At 37.1% G+C, this 21,531-nt stretch overlaps 2 protein-coding genes across 9 annotated transcripts in view; one reads left to right on the forward strand and one right to left on the reverse strand.

Moving 5' to 3' along the window:
- Nucleotides 1–12,403, reverse strand: part of SLK (STE20 like kinase) — a 52,622-nt gene extending 40,219 nt beyond the window's left edge. For both annotated transcript variants that reach the window (XM_062579531.1, XM_062579530.1), the window contains exon 1: nt 12,048–12,403. In XM_062579531.1, coding sequence (XP_062435515.1) covers nt 12,048–12,197 — 150 coding nt within the window. In that variant the 5' untranslated portion in view covers nt 12,198–12,403. The remainder of the gene's footprint in view (nt 1–12,047) is intronic.
- Nucleotides 12,404–12,802: 399 nt separating this feature from the next.
- STN1 (STN1 subunit of CST complex) overlaps nt 12,803–21,531 on the forward strand; it is a 46,041-nt gene continuing 37,312 nt past the window's right edge. For 3 of the 7 annotated variants that reach the window (XM_062580216.1, XM_062580214.1, XM_062580215.1), the window contains exons 1-3: nt 12,803–12,906; nt 18,271–18,343; nt 21,089–21,350. The gene's annotated coding sequence lies outside the window, so the exon portion shown is untranslated. The other 4 variants (XM_062580218.1, XM_062580217.1, XM_062580220.1 and 1 more) reach the window with 4 other exon arrangements.

The raw sequence follows: 21,531 nt of genomic DNA on the forward strand, positions 1-21,531 counted from the left end.
CAAGAGCAACGTTTAGCAAAACTGCATTTAACAGTAGTTCCTTACGGCAGATGATTTGTGCATCAAACACTTCCGATACATTTTTCTTGACAAGTATTTTTGTGACATACCTTAACCTCAGAACATCAACACATTACCTTGATGCTTCACTTCTACAGCCCATTCAAGCCATGTTGCTACAGTCCTGTCCCTTTTCTCCTTGCATCAGCGCTGTCCCTTGTCTGGGGCTCTTGTGAGCTGGTTTGGGGAGTTAATCTGGGTGAAAGTAATTCACTACTTAGACAATCAACTTTTAGATGGTTTAATTTCTCCACCTAGATCATCAGGGAGACAGACAAGCAAAGCTGTCACAAGGAAGGAGCTGGGAATGGGAATACATTGCCAGAAGTTTGCCTGTGTTGACTTGCATCATCCCAAACGTTGTGGAAGACAGTCACAGTGAAGACGCAGTCACTCATTCAAAAGTTGCCTCTGTTCTTAACAGAGCTAATGAAATACATCACTTTGAGTAGATGTGTTATTAACTGTGTTCCACTTAGTATCACAGGTTTTAGTGTTTTTCAGAGACTCAAAAAGAACCTCATAACTGAGTGCTCAGTTTGACATTTTACAAAGTTTTACTGTCATCAGCTAATAAACATGTATTTCCTAAATGTGCTAAGTGCTTTAAGTTAAGCTCTTCAGATTCTCTCTCCCTCAACTGCAACATTTTGAGTTATTTAACATTTTTATTATTTGAACAAAATTAACATTTATAGAAATTATCTTTATTCATGGCACAATATTGACTAAGAATAATCCAAGCTTCCCTTATACTGCCATTGACTCAAAAGGTCCCATGACTGGAGACTAAAGACTAAGAATTTAGAACAACATCACTGAAGATTAAAACTCAAATTGCTAAAATAAGGTAATTAACAAGTCTGTACACTATCTCATTTTTACATTTCATTTTTAAATACTACCTTCGTTTTTTTAACAACAGTGTAATGCATTAATATTAATGAATACTAGGTTGTTAAGTAAATCTAGTTGTTCTGGTCAGGTACTAGAAGACAGCCTAAAGCTCTTACTACAGCCAAAAGCAAAGGAAGCAGTGTCAGGTACCTCTGTTATCCTTATCTGTAGGAAACAGTTGATAGTATTGTTGTTCATACAGTGATCTTTAAACTTTCTACCCCAGAGAGATGAAAGGCAATGCTTCCTTCTTCCTTCTGTCAGGTTACTTTTAAATTCAGTCAATGTATTTTTACCATTGGTAAAAACTAGTTGAAAAGAGTAAAAAAGCTGGGCTGAACTCTAAGCTTACCCATTTCTTCACATTACTGAAATGAATTATGTGCATTTATTTTAGCAATAATTCCTGTCCAAAGCTTTTCTGATCACGTTTCCCACATATAATGCAAAGTTCAAAATTTGCACAGTATAATGCAGTTGCACAAACCATATGGTTCTGACCACTATCCTGCACTGAAAAACAGGGCAGTTCACCTGAGCCATGAACTGAAATGCCTGTATCAGCAGCAGAACCAGAGCAAAGGCAGAGAGAAGGACAACTAAAATTCAAAGGCTCAAAGAGCTGCCTTATAAAAACAGGCTAAAAAAGGCTGGGACTCTTCAATGTGGACAGGAAAAGGCTGAAGGTGGAGCAGGAATATGACTGAGCTCTACAAAAGCAAAAAGGCAGCATATGAATTTAATACAAACTGATGAAGATAAGGGCTGTGAAGGAGATGATGCTTTACGTCATCATGCTAATTTTTGCTGAAGCTCTCTATTGCCATTTCTCCATTAAGGTTTTACCTCCTTTTAATTAATTATAACATATTAACTCTTTTCCTGTAAAGTATTGCTTGGAAATACCAGTGAAAACTCATCTTCTAAAACAGTGAGGACTAGACACTTACCACAGAAAAGCTTTAATTTTACAGCATAAATGTGTTGAGAGGACCATTACCTGTAAGATACAGTAACAATAAATCTCAGTGTAAACAGTCTTGCCAAGTTATGGCTGTAGCATTAAAAAGCTAGGATAACTTTCCTAAAAACCCTGTTTTCTGAATCATGCTTATGACTAAACATTTCTGAAGACACGACCAGTTCCTTAAACTCTTCCTTAATCAAGCAGCTGCATACAGATCTAAAATGTTGTTTAATCAGGATAAGAAAAAAATAAAGAAACAGTCTTGTATAATTCATTATCAAGCTAGATGGATGGAAAAAACATTCTGTACTAGCATGGAGATTCACTGTTGCTTTTGTACTAGAGTAAAACAATGTTGACATAGGTACTACTTAAGTTCTCAAGAAACAGTTTCCCTGAAATCATGCAATAGATTGTACAGTTGCCCTCTACTCTTGTTTTACTAGTTGATTTTGGATTACCACATTAATGAAACTTAATTTTTTTTAAATAAAAATATAAAGTAAATCAACAGTAAATAAGTACACTTTAAGTCTCTCTACTTTGCAGTTTGAGTTTCACATACTAAGACTTTCTGAACTGACAATCAGGTAGGGTACTTTAAGGTACAGATCACTTATTCCTCTGCAGTAAGGAGAAATTTAATAATTTTTAGATGTTAATCACTAAGTTGATTTGGCTCTTATAGTATAATACTTCTTTTCCCCTTGTTCACTTCTCTATCGAAAATCAGTGAAATTAAAAGTCTTACCATTTAAGATTATACGATAGCATACCTCAGGTAGCCAGACCCTTCCTAATACCAGATTCTAGGTGGAACTAGATTAAAGCATAAATTATTACTATTTCTTGTTCTGGGCTTCAATTAAACTGAACAGAAAATGGCTCAAAAATATAAACATGGATACTTAAGATGAATAAAATTGTGGCTTTTTGCTAACTTCCAAATCACCATTCATGCTTAGCTGTTTCCCATTAACCTCTCTCTATATACACACTCCTACAGAGTATTACAAAACAGTTGTAATTCAGAAAAGTAAAAAAGTCAAGAAAAGTAAATGTATAATCTATGCTTTAATATTGCAGCTGTCTTTTACATACATTAAAAACTGCTTTAAGAAACAGCGTGCCCTCCTAAAACCAAATCGGACAGTTTATCTAAGTAGGTGCATTAAACATACAAAGAATCTTCCACTCCTGGTTATTAGGATTTTTTTTTCTTCTACATAAATTTTCTACTGCATGTACTTCAGGTGTTTTGTATGGATGGATGTAGGGCACACTCAACAGAAAATCTGAAATGTCAAAAGAAAATCAACACTTACGGTAAAAGCCCTAAATTTTTGTTCAAGTATGAATACCATTGCAAAGCAATCTGAAGTAGCCTGTTAGTTTTTATAGGAATTTACTTAGCTATTTTTATGGCTTGCCAACAAACTAATACTTCAGGCATTTTCTGCAAGCACTGTATCTTCTTTCTTTTTTAAAAGATTCCTTCCCATTGCCGAGTAGAACAAAATGTTTTCCCCACTACATACCTGAGAGTTTAAAATTTATTTTAAGCATTCCAAACTGTGACCATGTTATACAGCTATTAAAAAATGAAGTGCATTAGAGGGAATTAAAATGTATTTTATATGAGTTTTGAATCAGATTATAATATTACTCATTCTTTAGATGCTCTGAGCTATTAATTCAGTCTGCTTTGTTATCTAACTTCACCTTTCACAGCTTTTCTCTCACTAGAGGTTGTGAACTGGAGCAATCCAAACAGTATTGGAAGAAAAGATAGTATAAGCCTTGTATTTGAGTAATTTGGCAGAGAATATAAAGCAAGACAATAGACACAAGATATATGAATGCATTTTCACTTTAGGAATTCAGTGTACAGTTTGAATATAGTTAGAGGATACTGGGGAAACAAAAAAAGCAAAGAAAAAAAACCCTCAAAAATGACATTCTAAGCTCGCAAACCAGAAGTTTTAGTTACATGTTGCCTCTTTTATCTAGAAACACAACTGTCATTAGAGGAGAGTGATGTTTACAAGTTTCTGAGTTTCTCAAAACATGAGTCACAGTTGAACATGGGCCTTTTTGAAACATGTAAGGCCCATTCATGACTGCATTAAATACAGGTAGTAATTAGGATCAGTTAATAAATAATTCTAAAGATTACTTATAAAACAGTCAAATTCCATATTTATAGCATGCATGTATTTCAGGTGTATGGTAGATACCCATATAGAATACATGTTACACACAGATTTGGGAATCATTAAGTCACATACAGCATTCTGTAATTTACACTCAGGAGGTACCACTCTGCAACTTCAATATTAATGTAGATGGCAAAAGTATTTCTACTTCAGCCTCTGAAACTGTGTAAAAGATACAGTGGTAAGACAGCCTGAAATCTGTTCATAATCAGTATTACTCACACTAAACACCCATATAAACATGCCTGCAATAAAATTTTTTTTGGTATTTACTCTAGTTTCTTGAGGTTCTTCTAAAAACCTGAACTACTGTCACAGAACATAAAATACTTCATTCTGGGGACTACAGGGACTTTGAGAAAGCATTTAAATAATCTGATGACTTCAAATGTTTAGAACTTTTTTGCATTTCTACTCTCTCTCTTTCAGGAACTCCCCACACTTAACTGAACATAGTCCTTTTCAGAATTTTGGAATGTTGTGGAGGGGGACAACCCCCATAAGCGGCTGAAAGGTTCCTTCTTCCAATCATTTTCATTGCATAGTGGAGAAAAGTTTCCTTTTATTTCACACACAAAACCAGAAATGAATAAAACTGCAGGAGGCATACTATTGAGAAAGAACCATCTTTCAAGTCTCAGAAGTATTCTCGTTTTCTAAGGTTTGTCCCTAAACAAAGAGAATCATGGCAATTTTTCACCTCTTTTAAAACAGACATTCACAAATACTATTTCCAAGATGCATTTCAAGTAATCAAAAAAAATTTTTTTGGCTGCTTCTTCCTCCTCCCCCTCCCAATTCCCAAGCTAGGGATTGTGGCATTCAAGAATACAAAACCCCAAAATTATTTCTTCAATACTGTTTATGGGGTCAGTCAAAACTAGAATTAAGGTCACCACCAAAAGAAACCTGTGAGCTGCTGCTCTGCAACAATAGAATTTATTGCTGCTTGGAGGACTGTATCACTGTAAGACTATTTCCCTGACAAAGATTCAGCTCAAAGGTTCAACGAATTTATCTACAACACTAAAAGACTGTACCACAACAATTTTTCAGGTCCTATATCAGAATCAGTTCATTAAACAGACTGTAGCAGATTTAGCCCTTAAGAATTATTTTACAGCAGCATAAAGAAAAAGCTTCATTCTACAATCTAGTGGGCAACATCAAGCATTAATACTTAGCCTATCCCAAAATCTAATGAAAAGCTAATTCTTTTATTATAAAAACTATTAAAAAGTTTTACAATATAGTAAATGAAAAAAATTTAAAAAATGGATTTTCTGATTACTTAAGAGTTTTGAACGGTTTATATAACTGTGCTTACACCTTGGAAAAGTTGACTGCCTTACTAAGGAGCGATCACAAACATTCTATATTTATCCTCCACAAACTTGTCCGTCTGCTGCATTCAGAATTAAAACTGCAGACAATACATTACTCATAAGCTAAGTAATGTGATGCTGACCTTAAGCCAAGTGACTTAAAGATGTCCAAAAAGCGAGCCACTAAATAACATGTACTTTACTCATTGGTTCTTTACAGTATTTCCTTGCTACAGGCAAAATGAAAAGGAGATACTGCCTTCTGCAAGTATCCATTTAAAACAAGAAAATTCAGTTTACAATCTACAGATATCTTTATTGCTTTACCCATTTCCTCAGAAAACTTACAGAGTGGGCAAAGGTGTAAAGAGCTCAGTAAAGCTTTCCCTCACCACTTTTACCACAGTTCAGTAGGTGTTACTGCCTTTTCTTTATCTGTTATCTTCCATGCTAAAACTGCAGTAGTGCGAAAGTAAAGATAATACTATAGAGCAGCAGGTAAAATGAAGAAAATATTGACTTTGAGCAACTCACCAAGCTGATCAGTAAGACTAAAATCCTTTATCTTCTGCAGATAGGCATGCACCTTTTTTTCATATAGACCATACACAGCAACCTTAAAACTCTTATCTTACAGAAATGATTGCTCTTAAACTTCACCTGAATTCTATTTTGCTTAGACTAAATATTTAAAATTGAACATTTATGTCTTACACATTACTCTCAAGAGAGTAAATCGGCTCTCTCGTCTATCTACTAATGCCTCCATGGCTAAACAAAGCAACATGGCATTTAAATGAACATCATCAATTCAGATCTCTTGAGGACAACTGAACCATTTTATTGCTCCAGTTTAATCAGAGGTCAGCTGACATAGTAAGTTATGAATGATAATAGATTAGAACAAAATATTTTAAGTATATCAAACAATTTTAATCAGGATTGCCAGTTCAGCACTAATTCATTCTTATGCTGTAAAATTCAGTGTAGACTATTTTTAGCTGCTTATCCTTTACACGTCTAGAGTTATGGCAGAGTTACTCATAAAGCTTCAGGTTCAACTCCACACATTATTTGACAGGAAACTTCGAAATAAATCTGAATTTATCTTCCAACTAGTAGAAACCTGGAAGCACAGAGGATTTCAGCTGGACTCAGAAAATATCCTTCTACAGGGAACTGCATCTTTTATATGGGAATGTCTTTAGTTCCGACGGCATTAACAACTTCTAAAAATTTAGTTACTAGTGGAGTTACCAAAACAAGGTTAAGTCAAAAGATAAAGAATGGATGAAAAACAGTCCATCAGTGCCTCAGTCTGGATATTAAGTAATAAGTCAAAATCATACGAGCATAAATTACAGATATAAAAGATATTCACTCTAACAAATATCAAGATACATTAGATGTTACAACTTCAAGTTATCTTTATGATTCTGACTGTAGGAATGATTTACAGCAATAAGCTTGTAAGGCCACAGAAACTGGAAATTATAAACTTTCCTTTCTCTGCCCTGATTTTATTTCAGGTCAGACTAATTAACTTATTTTTTTAACATTACAAAATAAGTTATGAGGTAGAGGTACAAAAAAAAAAAAAAAAAAAAAAAAAAAAAAAAACTTCCAAGCAGCTGCTCCCTTCATCATAATAGAAGTTAAGGCAGCTCTATGGTTAGCTGATATAAATAAATGAATGAATGAAAATCTAGAGGTCAGTTCAGTCATTCTAAATCACTATTCAAAATTTGTATTTGCTTCTAACTGTTGCAGAAGACATTAAAGCAAAAACTAGCTCTTATTGGAGTCATACAATAACATTTCAGGTAACACTTAAATATAGAAAAAAGCTTAAATGAAGCTACAGTAGTAGTTTATTTCATTTGTAGAAGCATTATCATCAAAAGTCATCTTTCATTAGCCAGAGCTGAATCTACACTGGCCACTTTTGCAGATCTAAATATTTGGGAATACTTGATGTAGTTGTAATTTTCAGAAGATAATGCATTTGGTAGTGCTATTCACTACGGCTTTATTGCTCCCAGCTTCACAGTATTTATTCTCTGAACCTAAAGATGAAGCAGAGTAAGCTTTTACCAAGCACTACTTAATTTACTGAGAGTTGGAAAACTTGTCTGGTTAGCTTCAAACAGAATACAAATATTTTCCAAATTCCTATGAGAAAATTGTATATACAATGCTTCCGATATCTTAGAGGAGTTAAAAGGGTACTAGAAAAGGGCAGGATATTCCAATTCAAATCAAGAAACATGCATGTGCTTGAAAAACAAAGACAGGTACAAAGGATTCTCCGATAACAACTTGTCAATTTATCTTAAAATATGCATATCCACAATATATATTCTGTCTACACACACTCATAAATATATATATATATATATACATACACACGCATATACTGAATCTTATATAGTATATTATATATATATATATATATATATTCTACTATTACAGAACCTATTTCTGCATAAACACTTCCACTAGTACATTAGCAACAGATGGTACCTATAATTATCATAACTATGGCTAGAAGACCGTGAATTTCTTGGAGGAGTGTTCTCTAGTGAAGGGGTCAAAGATGACACCAACTAGACACAAGAAAAATCTGTCTTTGAAATACAAGTGTTAGAACGTTCTTACTTCCAAAAGCTGACAAACTATATCGAAATGAATTCCAGACACAAACTCATTTAGAACATTAACAGAGGAGGATATCTGCAATTTAATTAGTTGTGTGTATCTGTATGATACAAGATCCTTAACCAGGAGCTTTAGCAAGAAAGAGTCACAGAAAACATAAGGTGCTTTAAAAGTCTGTTTTCACACCATCTGAATACCAGCTTTTGTCCGTGTAGAAAGCAGCTGAAAGTTCATGAGAGACTTCATATGGCTACTTCAAATGGCTACACTTTAATGGTTACTTATAAAGACTGCAGTAAGTTAAATCAGTATTACCTGCACTGAACTGACCTTTGATACAATAAGGTAATATAATAACAAAATAAAAGTAACACAACATAATAATGTAACTTATTTCTACATCAAACTATTTTAATTGTCTTTAAAATTCTAAGCCTAAGATTTCTCAGGGAATTGTAACTGGAACAAATCAAAAGTAGTTTTTAATCACATTTTTAAAGTGGTACTCTGATAGCTATCTAACCACCAAATTTCAAAGTAGAAAACCCCCTCCAAAGTTAATATTATGCTTCTTCAGAGGCTAGCAGAACCCTGGCAGTCCATTCAGTAACTCTAAATAATCTATGAAAAGCAATTAGAAAAGATAGGGGGAAAAAAGTCTGTCATCAGCAATCTCAAAATTCTCTTTACAAGGGCCATTACCTGATACTGAAGAACTGTAAGAGTCTACAAATGAAAAAAAAAAGAAAAAAGAAAAAAAAAAAGAAAAAAAAACCACTATTATTCAACAGCCAAGAGCAAAAAAGAGAACAAAACAGGCTAAAAAGCAGCTTCTTTTAAGCAGCTGAAAAAGGGCTAGAATGAAGAGTCCTATGCAATCTCTGCAATCAGCAGCCTTCAGTTACAGACCCCCTCTGATCATGACAGAGAATCACAACAGTGACTCAAACGCTTATAAATTTTAACTGAGGAGTTAGTGAATCCAAATGAATGAATTTTCAGAGCTAAAAAAGCTTTACAAAACTAGAACAAAACAGCTTTGAAGAAATAAGCTCTTCTTGTTGACTAAATAAATCCTTATGGAAAAAAATAAACAGGCCTCTTGTTACTGGGGAAGAGGTGGATGAACTAAGTTTTCAATACCCTAAAGACTTCCCCTGCATATAGTATTAACATCAATAGACATAGTATTTTTAATGTAAATAATTAATCAGCAGGGGTTTATATGTCAGATGCATTTAAGAGTTGCCTTTAGGTTTTCATTTAAATATGTGGTATTTTGCCACCAGGAAACGAGTTAGCTAAATAAAATACTTCTCTAGGGGAAATCATAGCAAGTTATCAACATAACCTATATTTTATTAAAAATCTGAAGTGTTTTTTCAGGCAATTCCCTTTTATCATATACCTGTCAAAATACTGAGAAAAAGGTACTCACACAGACACCTAGGATCTTAATTACAAAGATTTTTTTACCTAAGCAAATCCAATTTAGAGAGGAGAAACAAACAACACAGTGCATCTCTCTGAATCTATCTACAGACTGGTTTCTGACAATTATTCTTCTCGGGATTGAAAGAAAAAGAAAATCAGTCTATCAAGTATGTTTTCATCCTTTTGAAGGAAGGAAAGAGATGATACTAGGCTGAATTTTTTTCTGAGATCCAGCATCTACTTAATGTTTGTTTGCCTCATAGTTACAGCAGGATGTTGTGACCAAGAAATTTCTCTAACACTATCCTTAACTGAATGGCAGCTAAAAATGTTCTAATCACTTTTTGGAAGGATTTATATCTTGATTAACCTTTACAGAAATTTAGAATGTAGTTCCTTAAACTCCTGAAGCACGTTCATGAAGCACACTTCAATGAGTGACATAATCCAAAATAAAGTAAACAAAGGGGTTTTGTTTTGTCAAATGTAATTGACATTAATCCTTTCTTTGTAAATATATTAAATGCAAAATCTTTAAAAATTGATAGTTCTGTTCTAGTTTGATTCTAAAATTAGAATATTAAGTATGTTACTCTTGCAATTTCTAAATTGAGGTTTACATCCAAGAAAGAACAACGTAACACACCCGTGCTTTCGAAACAGTTCCTTGCCAAGCATGCTCAGATGCAGGAACACAAACACAGTATCTGTGTGTAATCCTTCCCAAACAACATGGAAACAAAATGACTGGTGCTGAATACCAGCAGTAGTGCTCTCCTCACTTTTTCATAGGACTTTTTTTTTTTTTTTTTTTTTTTTTTTTTTTTTTTTTTAAGAGTACTAGCACACATGAAAATTTACAAGTTCTATGTTCACTGAATTTATCAGAGTAATTACATATGTAATTCTGACTAGCAAAATTTAAAAAATAGAATTCAAGTTTGAAAAAAATCAAGTTGAACAGCTTATACTTTGTCATTTCACTTGAGGAAATGAATGGCAAACTGAAAGTCACATCCAGCTTGAAAACTCTCGTGTACGCAATGTACCCTGAAATGCAAAGTTTACTAGCTCTCTTGCTCAGAGACTTTCCTACATAAAGTGCTTCTAAGAGAGGCACAGCTACAGATAAATATGAAGAGAGAACATTGTTTCTTTGAGGCTTCCCCAGTCATTTCTACCAGACAGAGCATTATAGTCATGAAAACAAGATCAAAACTATGAAGTTTAAAGAGAAACTTTAATACTCTGCAAAGGCTATTGGAGAGAACCGATATATTTTTTAAAGTCATCAAGCTTTATGATACAGCAACTTCAGACAGATTTCCTTGCCATTTTAATCAAAAATTCTCTAATATTTCACACTGATCTGAGACCCACCATCGAGACTGTATTATACCCAACATCACAGTAAGCTTGACTGTCTCAAAATAGAACATTTATGTAAACTCAAAAAAAAAAAAAAAATTCTGAACTGTGACAATATAGTTTTGCTCAAGTTTACAGACAACACTATGCTACGCTAATAAAATCTAAAATCATTTCTACCAAAAATAGCACAGGTTTTGCAAGTGCAAGCTCCTTATACAGATTTCATAAACTCTTGAATAAAGTACTATAAATACAAATGTTTTGGCTGAAAAAAAACTATCTTCTAGAAACACTGCAAACACTATTCTTTCTCCTACTGTTCTGTTCTAGTCTCAAGAATCACAGAATCACAGAACTTACTCCAGAGTCTTAATTCATGTCAGTCCCTGATTCTCTGATGCTTATCCTCCATGACACTCATTCCACACTAAAATGCAAACCATTAATATCATTTCAGAAAGAAAAAGTAGCTAAGAATTTGCTTGAAAACTACAGTGTTCTCAAACACCAGTAGCATTACAGCTAGTTCATTATACTCTATTTTGCTTGAGAAATTCCAGATAAGCATCCTTAAAAACGCTACTTGCACGGGTGTACTCCAAGATTTAAAGACAAAGCACCTAGGAGAAGTTAGGGAGACCTGATGTACAAATTCTGCCGCACACAGAAGAAAGCCAGGGCAACGCAGTGGCATTCGGGTCAGTTCCATAAGGGACGAGACAGGCAAACACCCATTCAAGCGGACATGGGTTTGGCCCTATAAACTACGTAGGAGACGCACCAGTGAGTTCTGCTGCTCGTTGGATTCTTTCTGTACAGAAACTTAAGAAGAAAGAATATAGACTTCAAAATTGAGAGAATGCAGCCTTTGCTCAGAAGCCGCGCTGAAATCTGAAAAAGAATTTTTAAGGGAAAATAAAAAAGAAAGAAGAGGCTAGAGGAGCAGCGAGGGATTCAGCAGGGTGGAGCAGAGGACGGGACAATGACCTAATAGGTCTTTTCTATCTTTAGTTTCCCGAGGCGCCGCGAGCAACAGGCGCCGGGGCCGCGCGGGCGGCAGGTGGGCGCCGCGCCGGCCCACGCCGCGCCGGCCCACGCCGCGCCGGCCCACGCGCTCACCTTGAACACCTTGCCGAAAGCACCGTCCCCGAGCTCCCCGATGATCTCCCAGAACTCCTCCGGGTTCAGGTCCCTCTTGACGTGCTCGTACTGCTTCTTCTTCTTCTCGCCGCCCAGCTTAAAGATCTTACGAAAGTTGAAGAAAGACATTTTTTTTTTTTCAACCCCCTCCTGCCGGGCGCGGGCAGGGCGGGCGCGGACCGCGGGCACCCGCCGGGCCGCTACCGGGGAGGGTAAAAATAATAATAACAAAAAATAAGAAGACAGAGAAGGAAGGCGGGGCCCAGCCCCCGCTGGGGTCCGAGGCGCCCCCCGCTCCCGAGGCGGCCGGGCCGGCCACCCGCGCGTCAGCAACAAGTGCCGGGCTGGCTCGGCGCGGCCGCGGCGGGCGACGCGGACGGCGGAGGCGGGGCCGGCGGCGCCGCCCGCCCTCACAGCCCGCCGGGCACCGGAGGCGCGGGGCGGGCCGGGCCGGGCTGCGCCGCACGGGAGAGGCGACGCTGCCCTCTCACGGGAGCGGCGCCCGGGCGGCACCGTTTCCTGCGGGCGGGGCGGGGCCGGGCGGGCGCGCGGCCGCCGCTGCCGCCGCCTCCTCCGCCTCCGCCGCCAGCGCGCGCCCCCGCCCCGCGCTCCCGGAACCGCCTCGCGCCCCGGCCGAGCCGCCGCACCGGCGCACGCGCGCCGCCGCCGCCTCGCGCGCCCCTACCAGGCGCATGCGCGCGCAGTACCCCCCCCCCCCCCTCCCAACGGTTCTTTGCCCGCGCGGGGGGGGGGAAGGAAGGGGGCGGAGCGTTTCCCGTCCCACGTGACGCCGCGGCGGCGGAGCGAGCCAATAGGAGCGCGGCGAGGCCTCAGGCGGGTAAGTTGGTGTCTGGCCTCAAGATGGAGGAGGGCGCGCGGGCGGCTCCTTGTGCTCCCCCGCGGCCTGGGGCTACGCTGGGCGGGGGCGCCCCCCACCTCCGCTCCTCTCCACCCCTCCCGGGGGTCTGCTCCGTACTCGCAGTGGGGTTTCCATAACGGGCAGCCTCCTGCCGCTCCCAGCTCTGGGTGCGGGGCCTTCTCCGAGTGTTGCAGCGTCGGTTGGCAGCGCTGTGGTGGCGAGTGGGGAAGGGGGCTTGAGCTGGGGGAAGTTCCTTGAGGAGGCTGATGGTGGGGCAGAGCTGAGCTGTGGGCATGGCTCTTGCTGTGGGCCAGCACTGTTTGTAGACCTGCCAGCGGTCTGCCCCAGCACTCAGTCACGGCAGAGCGTGATGTTGTGCTGCTTTCAGTATCCTGTGAGATTTAATCCGTGGTTTGATTTTCCTTATTTCATCACCTTCTGTTCCGACGAGTGATTCCTTCATCAGCCTGAAATATGATGTACTTTAATAGTCACGTTGTTTATGGGCCGCAGAGTGTGTGGTATTTCTTCACATGAAAGCGAGAGGCGTTCCTGTCTCCTGGATAAGGGGCAATTAGCAGACATCTTGGTGGCAAATCAGGCTGTGATGGAAGGCAGGAAGTTGATCTTGTGCTTAAGGTAATAATTTGAGATCTGACTGAGACAAACACCCTGTGAGAATCATGTAACACTTAAGCCTCATATGAACTCAGGGCATTAAAAGCTTCTAAAGATCAGGCTGTTTATATGTTTTATTTTTCAGACCGTTTTGTTAGCATGACAGTAGTTTACAATCTAAAGGGGGTAGTTTTTCGGTAAACTCAGCAAAAATAATGAGACGTTAATATTTACGAGTTATGGTGATCAAAGGACAGCCTAGGTCTCTTGAAAGAAGCATGACTTCAAGGAAAAGAAAGTACTAGGCTGAGTCAGGAAGGGGATTTCAACAAAACAGTTGCCTAACAGCACAGATATGTTTGGTGGAGATTAGGAAAGTGGTTCAGAAGAAAATAAGGCCACAGAAGTAATCTGGAATTGAACTTTGCATCATGTGTTAACACTTTCTGTGTGCTGCAGCATGCTGGGATAGAAGCCTCTTTAAGAATCTGTTGGCACTGTGTATGGAGTAATTAGTAGTGCTAATAGTATTTATCGTGTACAGGAACACACTGTGCTAGGCACCCTACCACCACAGAACAAGAAGATGGCTCCTGCAACAAAGAGCTTATACGTGAAGTAACAGCGTTGTGTCATGAGTTAGTCTAATCTGTACAAAATCAGTTTCAAGGATAATACTATTCCATGAATTGAGGGCCTTTCAAATACTCCTGTTATAGAGGAGTTTGTAAGCAATCCTGATTTGTTGTGGCAATCAGTATGTGTTGTTCAGAAATGATCTTGGGCTTCTCTTGTTCCTCTGTATTGGCAGCTCAGACTTAAGATGCAAAACTTTTGAGGAGGATATTAATTAAAGCTGTGACTGCATATGTGTGTAAGGGTTATGCCAAGATACAACTGTGGTCTAGATTAGCTAGTTTCCTTTCACATCTGTGGTCTGACCGGACCTGTTATTTTCTTTTGGAAGTTTCATGCAGATAGTTTAGAGTTAACACAGTAACAGAAACTGGTTCATAAGTTCTTTTTTTTTTTTTTTTTTTTTTCCCCCCCCCCCATGTTTTCAGCACCAATTTAGCTTACAGAATCTCAGTTTTTAAAGGCCTTTTGTTTTCCTTTCTATGGTCTTTATTTTTTGGTACTCCTGCAGATGAGACTGTAGCTTTGGTTTGGATGTTAAAGCACAATAGTGACTATATATTTTTTTTTTATGTTGACTATTTTGATTTTTAACTTGCTTTGGGACAAAAAGTGGGTTGTGGCTAGTTTGGAAATATAATAACTGGAAATAAAACCAAAACTATGAAAATTTCTTGAGGTATCTGGGGACAGAAGTAAAGTTTGCTCTGTTAAGAAGGCTGGCAGTTAGGGGACTGGGATATCAGGGACCTGTTCTTTCTCAACTTTGTTGCTTAATGAACTGTTGACTGTAAGCAGTTTACATACAGCATCAGTGTAATATATCAGTTTGCTTTTAACATGGGTGTGATGGAACAGGCTCATTCAGAGCAGAACCAGACAGTACAGTGTCATCCTAACGATGACTAAATACTATTAGATGCTGCAGGTTTGTATTGCTTTAGACTTCTATACAGATAGTCTTGCTGTTCCAAAGTTTTTAATTCATGTGAGGTATGAAAATAGCAGATGAAAGGCTGCCACATGAAATTCACAATTAAGTCAATGTTGTGTTAGGTTTTTTTAACCGCTCTTTCTTTTCTTTTTTTTTTTTTTTTTTGGCTTACTCTTTAAAAAATAATTTAAGGTTTAAATTTTATATCTGAAAATGCAACTGAGCAATGGTTTTCTGTTTTTCCGTTATTCTTCTACTCCTGAGTTACAGCTTACCACTCAATTCTAAAAATAAACTGTAAGGTGAAGGTTAAGTGCCAGTGGCAAATCCTTCCCAATTTTCATTGACTTCCTGGTGGAGGGCTAGATGGAGGAGGCTGTACAAAGCCTTTTTTTTTTTTTTTTTTTATGCAGGAAAAAAACCTCCTAGCAGGAGTTTTTAGCAACTGTAAATGTTTCCAGATGGTAGGAATAAAAAGGTAAAAGTGATTTACAAGTGTATTAAATTTTCTCCTTCAGGAGTTTAATGCAATGCATTTTGAAAATTTGGTGTTTCCTTAGAACAGCAGAGCAGGTGTTGTGCATCAAATAAACTTATCTAAAAATAGCTGCAACTCTTTACTGTAATTCTTTTATTCTCTGTAAAATTTAGAAGTCTGCTTCATATTTTCTGATGCTAAATATCACAACTGACTTTATCACTTTATTTTCCTACTGTCTCTAACTCCCTCCTTCCATTTCTACCCCTGTTTCATTTTGATTGCTTTGTTTCACTTTCTTCTCATTGGAAATATATGCTTGCTTCAGAAATTTAATTTGAAATGTGTTCTTCACAGCGTAAGTTGCCCTTTAACTGTTATGTTCTATCTTGTCCTCAGTTCTTTCAAAATATTTAATGGTATATTTTTATACTCTTTTGACCTTGCCCACCTACACTTTCACTGATCTCTTCCAGTCTTGCTTGTGACATTTGCAGTTCATTGAACTGCAGTGAGGTAACAGGTGGCTTGCTTGTGGTTTAATCTGAGGCAGGCTCCTTGTTTCATCCTTCATGATCTGTCTGCCACCTTTGACACTCAACACAGTCTCCTCTGTGTTTTTTTTTTTTTTTTTTTTTTTTTTTCTCTTCATGTATGTGGTATTTTCATTGTTCCTTTACAGTTCTGTGGAGGTTTTTTCCATAGACACTGTCTTTTCTACTCTTTCTCGTTCTTGGAGTTAATTTCATCTGCTCTATGTGACTTGCTTCAGCTATAGGCTCTACAGTGGTAACCTCTAGGTCCTTCTGTTTAACCCTCTGCCATCTTTTTAATAATCTCTTTTTTTTATTCTTGGCTCTTGCCAAGGTCCTCCGTGTCTAGCTTCTGTCTCTGAGGTTGTTTCCAAAATCTGCCGTCTAATGTACCTGACTCCTTTTTCCTTGGAGTTCTGGATTTCTTGGGATGAAGTTCTGATGTTTCCTTTTACAACCATGGCTTTACTAACTTTCCTCAGTCCTTTATGCTTTGTGAGGGAGTTTTGGTGTCTGTCCTGTATCTAACTTTTTTCTCCCTTTTTCCACTTCGTCAGTCACTTTCCTGTTGTAGTGAATGTATTGCTTTCTTTTAGGAGCACCTCAGTTCACTGGATTTTAAATGCTACAGTGTTGTTAGTGTCTTTCTATCTCATATATAGGCCTTAAAAATATTCATATTCCTCCATGATATTTCCTTCTTCTCCATGATATTTCCTCCTTCTTTGTATTTGTACCAAGTTTTTAACCTTTTGTCCATTTTCTGGATTCCTTTGTGCTTCTTGTCATGCACTGCCTGACTCCTGTGTTCTAATAGTGCAGTACCAGCTGTATGTTAGGTACTTCTGCTGAGTCCTAAACAACACCTCTGTTTGCCTTAGGTTCAGTCTCAAAATTGACATGCTAAGTACAGTCTGGGAGGAACTTGTAGGATCATTCATTAATAATCCATCTTTATGCAAGGTAAAGAAGGAAATATATATATTTTTTTTAGATCTCTTTTTTTTTTCTCCCCCATGATGTATCAAGGTGACCTAGAAGAGCATACATTTCCTCGAAGGAATATTGGGTCACGTAACCCTTTCTCATGTTGCAGACCTTGAGAGGGGAGACTGTACTGCATATAAGGCTCTCTGTACCGTATATTAAATGTACAGTTGATATGTCTGTAGCTTAGAGACATGCATTTCCAGTCTGTGTTTGCAAATTCAAGCTGCCTTCATAAGGGAACAGAAAAGACAGAGTCTCAGTTTCATAGTTGCTGTTTTATTACTCATTTTGATATGAGTAACAGAAATAATTCAGTAATATGGTAAATACTTCCTATTTATAATACAAAGGTTAGACTGTAAAAGAGCAAGTTTTATAGAGCTTGCCTATATCTCATTAAAACAATTAAAATAATATTCAGGCTCCTATCAATAACCTTGAAACAATCTATTATGTGACTTACTGCTTTTGATGGTTTTCGATAGGATTAATTAATCCTAAGAATTGCCTTAGAAACTATTGGTATATGGAAGCTCCAGTATATGAGTATTACTTGATGTTTGCAGTAAAAAGTTTTAAATTATTAGGAATCAGATTGATCTAATTTTGGCTTTAGGAAAATCTGGGTGTTTCAATTAAACTAGTGTAGCTCCTTCAGTAGTCAGTGGGGAAAGTTATCTTCAAAGGGTGACTTACCCTTTCCCATTTTATATACTTTTCTTTTTTTCCTGCAGTATTTAACTGCATGAGATTAATTGTCCCAGAGATGTGTGACAGAAGTTCTCCTTCCTACTAAGGAAGATGCCATTCCCAGAAGAACTCTCCGGGTGCAGTTCTTTTGTTAGCTGACAACACCTTTGGGGATGATGGCAAAGCAAATATAAAAGTTGCCAAATTTTCTGAATGTTTCCAAGTAAACTGATAGTGTTTTATTGAACAGGCGATATTTGAAATGTCAGAACCCTTCCTGCTCCAATAATCTAAATATGAACATCTTGAATAAAAATTAGATATTTGAACAAATATTATAAGAAATAAAACTAGAACTATATCACTGAAACATATTAGGTCACATGCGTTCAAGGTTCATTCAAGGTCATTAATTTCACGGATGTTATTTAAAAAAATAAATTTATTTGTCTTCTTACTTCCAGCTGGTCTGTTACGAAACTGCCTTCAAGACTGATACTCTGAAACATAGTCAAGCTTGCACATATAACTTGAGGGGTAAGTTGTACTATTATACTTACTTGAGTGACAAGCAAAGTTGTGCCTCAGATTTAATGGAAGCAGTCAACTTGACATTTCTATAGCTTTATTGATTTACTTTCTAATCTTTTTATTGATTACCTGAATAGTGCAATATATAATAATGAAGTCTTTATTTAAAAACTTCAGATCCCCTTTAATGATAAAAATTTTCAAGAAGAAACTGGACATGCTTTGTTTTATATTGAATTTGAAAATTAGTATAAATGGAGTTTTTGGGTAGGCCATCAAATGCACTGCGTTGATTTTCTAAAAAAATCAATGAGACAACTCTAAAAAATCTTTTTCTTTTAAGTACATAGTTATTCTAATAATTAAAAAATCTTTCCATATCTTAACATCACTATAACAGTCTTTCACAGTTTATTAAAGGGAATCAGTATATCTGGAGTATTGATTTCTTTCAATATAATAAATGATTAAAATATTCCTACTGTTAGCTCTAAAGCTCCATTTACTCTAACCATTTTAATGAGTCGTGATTATATTTCATTTAAACAAAGTCTGTTCGATCAAAAGTTGAACACAGGCAAAAACACAGGCAAAGTATTTAAAACTTGCGGAGCATTCTCCATCTGATGGATATTAAAAGCTTTAGTTGAGTCACATGAAAGCATGTGTTACAAATGCTTCACCATGTTTATCTTTCCTCCAGATGGTAATTAGACCTTTTACTTTTGCATAGAAGTCACGAGCTGATTTGTTCTTTTTGTTTGTGGCTTTCAAATTTGCATTAGTTCAAATAGCAGCTAGGATTAGAAATTTATTAAGGGATAAAGATAGCTTTGCATCTCAGTATTGCTTTCAGTCAATACAGGAAAAAAGTGTCTGAGCGGGGGGGGGGGGGGAGGGGGGGAAGTACATGTTTTACTGCTTTTCTTTCTCCAAATCCTGACTTTCTAGTAAAACTAGTTACTTTTAAATGCCTTTTTTTGTTAGGTCCAGTCAACAAACCCAATCCTGGTTGTGTTGTAAGCATGAACAGGAAGATTATTAAACTTTCTGCAGCTATTAATAAAAATGTATTGTACTGAAAAGTAGGGAGCATTTTGCAAAAAAGGACAATCTGACAAAAAGATAGAACTGAAGGCCACTGATTATTTATTAATACCCCAAAGAAAGACATTACAGTGGAATTCTGTTGGAAACATATCTAGTAGCAAAAAAGGGATATATCATTTAGAATGTGAGATACTGAACATTTGCTAATGCAGAGCTGGAAATTTAAAATGTAAACAAATGTAAAAGTTTTTACTGAGAAAAGTGTAGCTTTTCATTGAAAAGAATGTAGTTCTTTGTTGAAAACCAGTGTCATTTTATGGTAATAGTTTATGTTTAATTGCATTACATCCATGGTTAAAATACCTTCTGTGTGTAATATTCTGCTGTTTTTACCTAGATTTGTATAAGTTATTGTATAATTTTTATTTCTGAGGCAATAAAAGATTATTATGTGTTGTAGACTAGAATTTGGTTTTATATAGGATCTCTTGTGATACAACAGTGATGTGTGTGGCTATAATAATATGTTGATTGTTAAGACAAACAGTAGCTGTTGTATGTTCGACACTGGTATATGCAAAGCTTGGATACTAGGACCTGCTTATGAGAAAACATAACATTGTGATTTGATTCACTTTTTAATCTCAAGTGCTTTGGAGTCTTTTTCTTTTTGAAGGAGTCTTTAATCTCTCATCCACAAATTTGTATTTTATAGTACACAGCACAGTATTTGTATATTAAGCCAAAAAAAGACCCCCTTGCAGTTATTTGGACTAAATTTTCTATAGCAGAGACTCATAAAATTACCTTTAGGAAAAATAATCCGTATGGCTTTTGGCTGAGTTATAATACATTGTTCTGAATGTAATATACAGGAGTGGCTGACTGTTAGAAGTATAAAGTAGGGAGCGGCATCTATTCAAATTTAAATACAATTAAGAAAACACTTCTAATCTGTTTATATCTCTTCCCCAGCCCCCACCTACCGTGAAGTGAGAAATAGTAACGAGTTTTCATATGTTATCTATGAAAGTGATATTTTTAATGACTGGTTCACATAGAAAATTGAAGATATTACAGCCACAGTGATCAGTGAGATATTTTCTTTGGAGAATCTTGTTAGTGTTTTGCCACTTGGTGCCTTCCTACAGTGTTCGAAAGGTGGGCAGAAATCATGACTAGCAAAGAAGTTTAACCTTCTTAGGGCATAAAGCAATAGGAGTTAAGAATTTATTCATATTGCAGAGCAGATATTCCTAACCAGGTTTTTGATTTGTGCTTTATCAGCCCTGTATCAGCTCTCTATGATGAGATACAGAAAGACAGAGCTCAGAGCGAGTATGCGTAAAATGCTCATTATTTCAGAATATCCTCTGAGAATTACAAAAATTGCTAACCCAAAAGCTAATAGAAGACAAAGTCTGGATTTTTTAACAGCTCTTAATAGAGTTCAGAAGCTAGAAGTAAGGGATGATGAGCCAGCTTTCCTTAGCCTAGGAGAAACTACTCTTCAAATAATTCAAAGTCCACAGAACAGTGGAACAGATTGTATAGAACCGTTAGTCTTAAGGGATCAAGAAATATCCACCCACCTTTGGCATTTCTAGCTGTATCTTTCTATAGTTTGAGCAGCTAAAGAATGTGAGGAAATAAAATCCGTTTTCTTTATCTAGTGTAATTATTATTTTTTTTTTTTTGTAGATCAGAGCAGCCTGGATGTGACTGAGAAATGCTGTACTTGGTGTCAGGCATGAAAGTTCTCGTCCTCAGAAAGGAGACACAATTACAAAAGTGGTTCAGATAATAGGAAGCTGGGAATTGTAGCATTTTTGATGCAGAAAACCACCCTTTTGATACTTATCCTAGCCATTGACAGAGAGAACCACTAACCTGTGCAAACAGCATTGGAAAAGCATAACAAAAGCTTTGTTCCTATGTGAGATAATACTTCAGGCTTTCCCTAGTAAGAGAAAAAAGCTCTGCAATGATGTATATAGTCTCAATGTATTTCTTCCTGCCACCCTTCAGTTTGCATGGATTTGCCTCTAGGATCATCTAAAAATCTTGCCACACAGAGAATATTCAGACAGGAAACATTAAATTCTTTATTTGGAGGAATATAGATAATTTTATGGAATTGCATA

This window comes from Rhea pennata, chromosome 7 (assembly GCF_028389875.1).
Source record: "Rhea pennata isolate bPtePen1 chromosome 7, bPtePen1.pri, whole genome shotgun sequence".
In the NCBI taxonomy this organism is placed as follows: Eukaryota; Metazoa; Chordata; class Aves; order Rheiformes; family Rheidae; genus Rhea; species Rhea pennata.